General features: G+C 40.1%; 1 protein-coding gene across 4 annotated transcripts in view; it reads right to left on the bottom strand.

Moving 5' to 3' along the window:
• Window positions 1–4,255: 4,255 nt before the first annotated feature.
• Window positions 4,256–10,444, bottom strand: part of LOC142495794 (zinc metalloproteinase-disintegrin-like VMP-III) — a 240,258-nt gene continuing 234,069 nt past the window's right edge. For 3 of the 4 annotated variants that reach the window (XM_075601762.1, XM_075601761.1, XM_075601765.1), the window contains 5 exons: window positions 9,054–9,122; window positions 8,005–8,067; window positions 7,247–7,279; window positions 6,668–6,742; window positions 4,256–5,052 (listed from right to left, as the gene is read on the bottom strand). In XM_075601762.1, the coding sequence (XP_075457877.1) occupies window positions 5,017–5,052; window positions 6,668–6,742; window positions 7,247–7,279; window positions 8,005–8,067; window positions 9,054–9,122 (276 nt within the window). In that variant the 3' untranslated portion in view covers window positions 4,256–5,016. Of the gene's footprint in view, window positions 5,053–6,667; window positions 6,743–7,246; window positions 7,280–8,004; window positions 8,068–9,053; window positions 9,123–10,444 lie in introns of those variants that run through there. The other variant, XR_012801815.1, reaches the window with a different exon arrangement.

Raw genomic sequence — 10,444 nt, 5'->3', positions numbered from 1 at the left:
CTGGAAACGTGGGCAGGTAAATGGCCGATGAGGTTTAATACAGATAAATGTAAGGTTATGCATTTTTCGATGCAAGAGTAAAAAGGCGAATTACAAATTAAATGAGGATAAATTGGGGGAATCCTTGATGGAGAAGGATTTAGGAGTGCTTGTAGACAGCAGGCTTAGCAATAGTGCCCAAAGTCATGCAGTAGCTGCAAAGGCAAACAAGATCTTATCTTGCATCTTCTTCAGGGTTCTTTACAGTTAGGCCAGTTAAAATGTGGAATTCATTACCCATGGGGACTGTGATGGCAGATACAATAGATTTGTTCAAAAAAAGGTTGGACATCTTTTTAGATGGGAAGGGTATACATGGATATACCAAATAAGTATACGTGGGAAGGATGTTGATCCGGGGATTAATCCGATTGCCAATTCTTGGAGTCAGGAAGGAATTAATTTTTCCCTTGAATGGGGTTTTTTGTTTGCCTTCTTCTGGATCAATAAATATAGATATAGGATAAAGTATCTGTTGTCTAAATTTAGCATAGGTTGAACTTTATGGACGGAAGTCTTTTTTCAACCTCATTTACTATGTAACTATGCATCAAACGGGCAATGGATGGAAGAGAAGTAAACATAATTATGCCCCTTTACAAAGCATTAGTAAGACCACACCTTGAATATGGAATACAATTTTGGGCAACAATTCTAAGAAAATACATTGTGGCACTAGAGAGAGTGCAGAGAAGAGCCACCACATTAATAAAGGAGATGGAAAATCCAATTTATGAGGAGAGACTAGCTAAATTAGATTTATTTACATTAGAAAAGAGGCGTCTAAGAGGGGATATGATAACTATATACAAATATATTCGGGGACAATACAAGGAGCTTTCAAATGAACTATTCATCCCAAGGGCAGTACAAAGGACTCGGGGGCATCCCTTAAGTTTGGAGGAAAGGAGATTTCACCAGCAACAAAGGAAAGGGTTCTTTACAGTAAGGGCAGTTAAAATGTGGAATTCATTACCAATGGAGACTGTGATTGCAAATACAATAGATTTGTTCAAAAAAGGTTTGACATCTTTTTATATGGGAAAGGTATACAGGAATATACCAAATAAGTATACATGGGAAGGATGTTGATCCAGGGATTAATCCGATTGCCAATTCTTGGATTCAGGAAGGAATTTATTTTTCCCCTTATGAGATATCATTGGATGATGTGACTCTTGGGTTTTGTTTGCCTTCCTCTGGATCAATAAGTCTAGATATATGATAAAATATCTGTTGTCTAAATTTAGCATAGATTGAACTTGATGGACGGAAGTCTTTTTCAACCTCATCTACTATGTAACTATATGTAACTATGAGTGCTGGATGAAAGAATCAGATGTATGTTTTCCAGGCATAACTATCAGTACCTGACTTCACCCTGTCACAGACAGGTTCAATGGTACCCTGAAGCAGATGCCAGGATAGCAAGTGCTTGTTCTAAAGCCTACTCGGCAGAACAAATGAATGGCTGCCTGGTCTGAACCGTAAATTGCATGAAGGTAGGCCCATTTTTCAGTCCTGGCCAGCTGGGCCCCCCAGTGCGGTCGGGCATGGTACATTTGTCTTACTGGTCCCCCATCTGTCGGCAGCTCTGATCATAAAAGATAGATAAAAAGGCTGTAATTAAAATTTGTAACTGCCCACATTTATTTTTCTTGTCGCAGAGATATTTCCACGAGATGTTCGAGCAACCCGACATCACACATATGCACCTCCTCCTCCTCCGCACCACTTCATGTATCCATGATTACATCAAGTCTATTTTTTCATGTATGCCTTTTTGTTATCTTGCTCCCTGTGCATTTCACCGTGTCCTCTTGCTGCTTCCTCGGAGATAATGTGGGAGGGTTTGGTATATATAGTTCTAGGTATCATCTAACCCTCCCGCCTAGTTTAGTTAATAATTATACATAAATAAAAAACATTTTACTTTGAAATATAATTTTATTGTATATTAATAATCTGTTGTTTATACATAAAATTCATGTTTGTATATCAAATATTAGCTTACATTTTGACTGTGTAAAAAAAAGTTTATATATTAAGTGATTTTTTTTAATAGATAGAAAGATGAATGTGTTTTGTTACTATAATAATCTTATACAAAATTACTTATCATTGTTGGGCTCTATTACCTATCTGTCTTTTCTTACAAGTAGATATACACATTATTGTTGCCTGAGCCAGAGAGAATATTATCTAAAATTTCTCAATACAATTATTATTTACAAATTGGAAAATCAAGCAAATCTAAAAGAAAACTGAAAGGGCCAAGAAAATCTTTGATTTGACAGATTTAGTGCAGTTTTTGTCTTTGTTACAGCTGCACCGGTTTTTGTTTCATTTCTAATTGGTCACAAACTGAAAAATCAGATGTCGTCGTTTCTTATCATTTGGCTGACTTCAACAGCCAAATCAAATATAGTTTTAAAAAATAGACTTCTGGATCCGGGTGTCAGGTTTTCCGACGCGTCAGAGAATTGAAAATTATTCCAGAGAAACATAATAGATTAAAAATGCAATTTTATTTAAAGATACACTGCTTGAAGTAAACAAACTATAAAAAATATTAAAACACTTCCACCGCAGCTCCAAATAATATTACTCCAGCATTAAATAAGATTTCCGGCAGGAGTCTTGCAAATTACTTTATACATGGAGAATAAAAAGACAGTTTTAACTGTAAAATTTGATAGAAGAATGCAACATGGAATTTGAGATTCTCTTCTTAATGTGGAGACAGGAGTTACATCGGGAGCAGCGACTTCACTCCATAAATCCATAAATAGCACCCCAGACCCATCACACCTCTCACACCTGAACACACACCATTCACATGCCCTATGAATATCACATCTCACCTTGACACCCACATCAAAAATTAATGAGAATCAGATGTACAATAATCTATTAAATTATCCTATTTACATGATTATATATATATATATATATATATATATATATTTTTTTTTTATATATATATATATATATATAGTGCAGAATAAATTAGTTCTTCAGTATTAGGTGATACCTTTTTTATTGGACTAACAATTTATGTCATAGGACAAGCTTTCGAGAGTTCTCCTCTCTTCTTCAGGTCAAGCAATACTGATTTACACAGGAATCAATGGCTAAAACAGTGTATAGAGAAAAAAACCCAGATATTTACTGTAGATAAGGTAGGGTGTTAAGTGTTTGAAGCCAGGAGACAGTGTCAAAGAAAGGTGGGGAGGGGAAGGGATGCTGGGGGGGGGGGGGGGGGGGAGGGAGAGAAAGTGTGGATAAGAGTTGAGGTAAGCAGGATAATTACAGACAATTTTGGGTAGAGTGTGAGAAAGCCCATGTCCACATTAAGTCCTTTGGTTTTGGTGTCAAAGAGTCTTATCATTCTGAGCTCAAATGTAACGGCACAAAACCGTGCAGCAACACACGCTGCAAACTCTGCAAACATATTTGCCAGGATCCCACAGCCAGTCACAACCATAGAACATTCAATGTTAAAGGATCATACAGCTGCACATCCACGAATATAGTGTATATGATTCAATGCAACAAATGTGACCAAGGTTGCTACATTGGGGAAACCAGCCAAAAATTACAAGGAAGAATGAATATGCACAGACACTCTATACTCCATCACGAAGAAGGAAGATACTGCTCACCTGTGGGACATCACTTCTCACAACCAGATCATTCCATAAATGATTTAAAAATCAAAATCCTCAATGGAATGTTTAAAAGCACCCAAGAACGGAAAACATTTGAGCTCAGAATGATAAGACTCTTTGACACCAAAACCAAAGGACTTAATGTGGACATGGGTTTTCTCACACCCTACCAAAATTGTCTGTAATTATCCTGCTTGTCTCAACTCTTATCCACACTTTCTCTACCTCCGCCCCCCCCCCCCCCCCCAGCATCCCTTCCCCTCCCCACCTTTCTTTGACACTGTCTCCTGGCTTCAAACACTTAACACCCTACCTTATCTACAGTAAATATCTGTTTTTTTTTCTCTCTCTCTATACACTGTTTTAGCCATTGATTCCTGTGTAAATCAGTATTGCTTGACCTGAAGAAGAGAGGAGAACTCTCGAAAGCTTGTCCTATGACATAAATTGTTAGTCCAATAAAAAAGGTATCACCTAATACTGAAGAACTCATTTATTCTGCACTATCGCAACTGGACTAACATGGCTATTTTCTGCTTTATATATATATATATATATATATATATATATATATATATATATATATATATATATATATACACACACACACACACATACACGGGAGGCAGAGCTATAATTTGCAGTGACACTGAGCAGGATAAAGATCGTCCTTCATAAGATCTATTCATGGGGAGCCCTCTAAACATCTGATATCAATAATCCTCGCTAACAGAGGAATGTCAAAGTCCCCTAACAGGTAACACCTGCAGTGCTGGTAAAAATACAGATTAACACATGAAATAATTTCAGGTAGATTAAATTGGGAAATGCTGTAGATCTTTTCAGTTTCAATGGACTTTGAAATTTGAGATTAAAGAATAAATAAATATAGATTTTTTTCAGTCAATGAGGCAATCTCTAGTCTAGATGAAGGGATCAGGTGAGTATGGTGAACAGTTTTACAATGCAGGCCTCTCTCTATTATGGACCCATACCGTGCTGAACTAGCTAACCCTTTCACTGCCAGACGTGCACGATAATATAGCATCGAAAGGGTTAAAATACAACTTCGCAACATTCATCATGAAGCAGATTGTAGAATTGATGATACAAAGGTGAATAAGAATGTGCAGATAATAATACAATTATTTATGTTGGGTTATTCTGCTAGTGTAGAGTCACCTCTGCTTCAGTGTCCCACTCCCTACCAGCCTCTGCCACCTCATATGGTCAAAACAAGAGTCATATTAAAAACACACGTGAAAAGCTCTTCTCTCTGTGGTCTGGATTACCATCTCCCTCTGATTCATGGTCCTGCCTTCTTTGTGGGTGGCTTCAGTGCCTGAAACAAGAAGTCCAACAATTAAGCCTATAATTTAAAAAAATCAACTCATGACAGGGCACTACCTGGCTGTCATAAGAGACCAGTACTTTTAACACATTTACATTCCGGGATCTATTCACTATACAGAACTAGGTAGTAGAATAAAATGAGGTTTATTCTGGCGAGAGCAGCAGACACAATGATACACAAAATACAAGAAATACACACTTAACTGGGGGCATGGGGGGAGTCTCTAGCCTCACCTAGGTGCAGGGCGACTGCTTCCAAAGGCTTACCCTGTCTGCTCCATGTCCAGAAACTTTACAGTATCCTTTTCGGGAAAGGTACCTGGCTATACCCGCTAACCGCGAGCAAGGCAAAAGCTGGAACATGGCCGCAATCTGAGAATTATCCTCAGCTAAACTAGGCTTCTCCGGCCATTTCGTGCCGAGTGATTTGCTATTCGGAGCGAAGCATTTTTAAAAAGCCGCCAGTGCTTCACTGGACCAAGCTCAAGATCGTCTGGTTCTCTGATCGTGCAGTCCCCTTACATAGACCTCGCTGTTCTATGTTCAACATGGAGAAGTGGCTGGTGACCAATCAGAGAACGGATCATAGCTGTACCATCCAATCAGAGCTGGGGGCTCATCTGGCTGTACGCGTTAGAGGAGGGGGTGTCTCGAGGAGACCCAGGATGCTGGCAAGCGGGAAATTCGAACTGGCCAATGGGAATCATGCCTACCAGCAACGGCTTCCCTTTGCCAGCCCTATATCTCATGCTTTGTCTCCAGACCCGGTACTCCACCCTTCCCAGCTCACCAAATGTTCTGGCACCTCTCGACTTCCCTTCTCCTCTTTGATCCCTCATCTTGGCTACTTATCAGAATACCAAGACTGTCTGTATAGAGATGGATACACATTTTAAAAGTATATCTTTTCTACTCTAACCTGGGCTCGGGACTGCAACGGTTACACTAAGCATTGCGAGCTGGAAATACAATATTCTAAAAGGGAAGATATTAAGCTGACAACATGAGGACATGTACCCGCAGACCAGACATGGTCTGTGGGAAAAATGGGGGGACAACTGGTAACTATGCCCCCCGACCTTGTACATATGTTTTAAGCACATTTCCACCCAACTATACACCCTTAAACTCCCACTCCAGAAATCCCAGGATTATTGTATAACAGGAAAAGTTATAACACACACCATGTCACCGGTTTATGGTGCTTCTAAGCCATCGGGGACCTACGATTTTCAGGGGTAACCAGTCGGGCTTCACCTTTATTATGAAGACTGACTAACCCTACCATCACACTGGCCATCAATGCAAAGGGGGGTTTAAGGTTCGAGATTATTTTTTTCACACTGATCATTATTGATCGGGTAATGCCCTGTCCTTCTGGGATTATTAATTCATTCTAGACTGAGTTTTACATTATGTCACACTTTAGAAAGTGAGGTTCTATGTTTCACTGTATATATAATTTTAATTCTATATTCTGGTTTATTCTGGCGATAATGTTAGAGTCCTGGTTGAATGTGTTACCCCTTAAATCTGAAAGTCAGTAAATTTAGGTTGTGTTGTTGAGGCTGAATCACAAGGACACATTCCAGTGTGTGGCATACCTGTGGCGGGGGTGCGGGTTGCACCGGTTTGGCTGCGGGCACAGGGGGTGGAGCTGTGTTCGGCCTCCGAAATGCCTAAAATTAAAGTCATAAGGGGTAGCAGTTAGATATTCAGTGTTCCTACTGTTTGATACAGTTCACAAGTTGTGCTCAGAGGTTTAAATAAGGTCCCAAGGAGGTAAGGAGCAATACTTCTTTACATATTTATTTGAACGTCCGCAGAACCACTACTTTATTCTCCCAACCACAGTACCACTACTTGGACCTGCAAAATATAGTAAAGTAACTTCTGTCTGCACTTCATGCAACGTAATTCATTGCAGGACCCTCTGGCAGGGACGGGATTAATCATTTTTTTGTTTTTATCATTATCATCATCAGGCACAGTACCCACAACAATTTATTATCAGTTTCACTGAACTGCACCAAGTTCATACAGTACAGTACCTCTAAACAGTCAGACAGAGACAAGCATCCTACAGCGCATTGCAAAGTAACTTCTGTCTGTATCACATGCAGATTAATGTGCTGCAGGTGCAGCAGGACTGTGGTGGGGTTAATACTCTCTCGGACTCTTACCATGGGTTTGTTTTCACAATCAGGGGATGATGTCTGATTAAAAAAAGCAAAAACAGAAATCAATTAAAAGAAATTACTGTAATTGACCTGCAGAGATTTCTGAAGGTCAGAACATGAGATAATAACCCAAGAAAACACATAATAACCCATTGGTATATGACAGAGATCGATCCTAGCTACAAGCTCTACAACAAAGTTACAAATCCAAAACATACATATACAGTACATTATATATATATATATACACACACACACACACACACACACACACACACACACACACACACACACACACACACACACACACACACACACACACACACACACACACACACACACACACACACACACACTAATATATATATACACACACACACACACACACACTAATATATATATATATATATATATATATATATATATATATATATATATATATATATATATATATAAAAATAATAAAACAGCAAGCACTCCAATGTTGTAATACAAATAAGCCTGGTGTTTCCTTCTCATATGTATGCGTCATTTAGTTCAATATTTTGGGCAAAACATGTTAAGCTGCACCCATGCCAACTTAGACCCTTTCAGCCACATGAAGGTAGCCCTGCTGAAAGGGTCTGCCCAGACGTGGTTGCAGGCTTAAAATGGCTGCCCTGCATGCAGGAGTCCTGTGCAAGTCCATATGCGTGTGTTCTGTCTGGTAGGATATATTTGCTTTCAGTTACAAATCTGCCAGCCCCTGGGTGCGCACTTACCACAATATACTGAGGGCTTTGATATCCCACCCTAACTGGGGGCCAGGAACCCACTGCCACTGCCTGAGAGAGAGAGAGAGAGAGAGAGAGAGAGAGAGAGAGAGAGAGAGAGAGAGAGAGAGAGAGAGAGAGAGAGAGAGAGAGAGAGAGAGAGAGAGTAGAGAGAGAGAGAGAGAGAGAGAGAGAGAGAGAAGAGAGAGAGAGAGAGAGAGAGAGAGAGAGAAATGGTGAGTCTGGGAGAAAGGCTTTCTCACAACTCACACACTGATCATATTATACACCATGCAAAAAAAAAAAAAAATATGTATATGGTGTAAGTATTCAACTCTCAGAAATATTCAATCCAATTAATTGTAAAAATCTAATTTATTTGGTTCCTTTATAAAAATACATTTGTTTCTAATCGTATTAGTATTGTTGTTCTTTCCCTTTAACTATTTAAAGTACTTAGTCAGTTGTCATTAGGCAATTAAAACCTACAAGGGAGAAAGTCTTTAACACACACTGTGCTGAAAAAGCTGTGTAATACAGCACGCATAAGCATATAGGGGGTCCATGTTAAAATGGGCATGAAGGAAAAAGTGACACATTGTGAGTGCTCATTTGGATGTCATTACCCACAATTCCTGGCTGCAGTGTGGGGAAAGGCAGGTTTTCAGCACTGTCTGAGACATGTGAATGTGCTCACAAGTACTATTTTTATTTGCTTTAAGATACGCTTATAGTGCCGGCGACAGCGCCGTCACGCTGCGGTTGCTGGAAAAATCAAATTGACTTGACATCCAGCGACCGCGACCAATCCGTTGCTCCATCGCATCACGCTTACTAATGCGCACGTGACGGCTTCAATACATTTGTTTTGAAGCTATGTCACGTCGCTGGCACTATAAGCGCAGCCTTACACAGTACGTGGCGAGATTTTGTCACTTATACCCGCCATGACTTATTTTGTGTCTAAATTATTAAATACATCGTTTCAGCCCCTTTATTTAACTTGATTAACATGACACTGCCTTAAGTCCACTTTTGTAACAGTGCGTCTCACTTACAAATGAAACTTGTGCCTTCTGACCCTGTGCAGGGGGAGGTGGGGGGAACAGGAGATTCCTGGAACTGAGCTGTAAGCAAAAGAAAGAAATATTGTGCAACTTTTACAGTTGTGAGAAACAAAGCGGTCTATCCACAGTAAACAAAATTACTCTACAACGAATATAGTATTATTGAAATGTTAACAGTTACCATCAAGTTTGAAATACTAGCTACTGTATACAGTGGCGGCCGATCTGAGTCTAAGACAGCTAGATCCGCGGTTCTCAGATTATCCCGGTTAGGTGCGTTTTTTTGTCGTTTTCGCCCGGGGTGAACTGCGTTATTTTCGCGCTCGTGATATTGGCATTTTATTCTCGCTGTCTGCAATACTGCAATGCCGTGTAAAAACTCATGGGGGCGTTTGCGAGCTTTTGTCTTGGAAGTCTAATACCTTCGCGGTTCAACCTACGTCAGTACACAGTCTGTGTGTGCGCGCGCAGTAATTGTAAATTTGCATATTTAAAGGATACATGCATTTTCAGTGCTGTGCTGCTGTACAGTATGTCTCATTTGAAAATTATTGAAATGCATAGGCGTGTACAGTACTGTAACAGTGTCACATTTTGGCATATACAGCGCTCTCCCCTCGCTCAGTATAATTAACTGCACTGCAGGGTATTTCAACTTCTTATCTTCTGTGCAATGCAGTACATCTCTCCCACACCATTCCTTTGAACGTGTGTCTGGTTTCAATCACATTCCTGCTTGACAGCAGGAATTTACTGCGCATGCGCCTGTAACTTCGCCCACCACTGCAAAAAAAAATTAAACATTTTATTGAAATTTTTTTTTCTCCACACACAAGAGACTGCAAAACCCATCTTACTGTATTACGATATTCAATCTGTGCTGTAGCTTTTGACTGCGACCCTGCACATGGTTGATTTGTGTGCTTTTTACGTACTGTATTTGGGGGTGTATTATTATGATGAACTAACTGCCTTTTGAAATCAAAGTATGGCTTTAGCTTTGAACTTCATGCAGCTGTACCCTGCAGCCTCCTCGCCCACGAACGCTAGCTCAAGGATTTGAAATTCCACGGAGTCGTTAATTTTCTGAATCTTGCCATTGTGTTCTTAATCCGTCCATAGCCGACCTACAAAGCCTCACTGCGCCTGCGTGTAATTGTCTTTGAGATGGGAGCTAGCTGCTTACTGCGCCTGAGTCACCCAACCCTCCCTCTCCACAGAGTCGTTAATTTTCTGTATCTTGCCTTTGTGTTCTTAATCCATCAATAGCCAACCTACAAAGCCTCACTGCGCCTGCGTGAAATTCTCTTTGAGATGGGAGCTGGCTGCTTACTGCGCATGAGTCACCCAACCCCCCCCTCTCCACAGAGTCGTTAATTTTC

This window comes from Ascaphus truei, chromosome 5, assembly GCF_040206685.1.
Source record: "Ascaphus truei isolate aAscTru1 chromosome 5, aAscTru1.hap1, whole genome shotgun sequence".
Lineage (NCBI taxonomy): Eukaryota > Metazoa > Chordata > Amphibia > Anura > Ascaphidae > Ascaphus > Ascaphus truei.
Note: the sequence above shows the minus strand (reverse complement) of the source record. Positions and strands in the feature narration are given on the sequence as shown.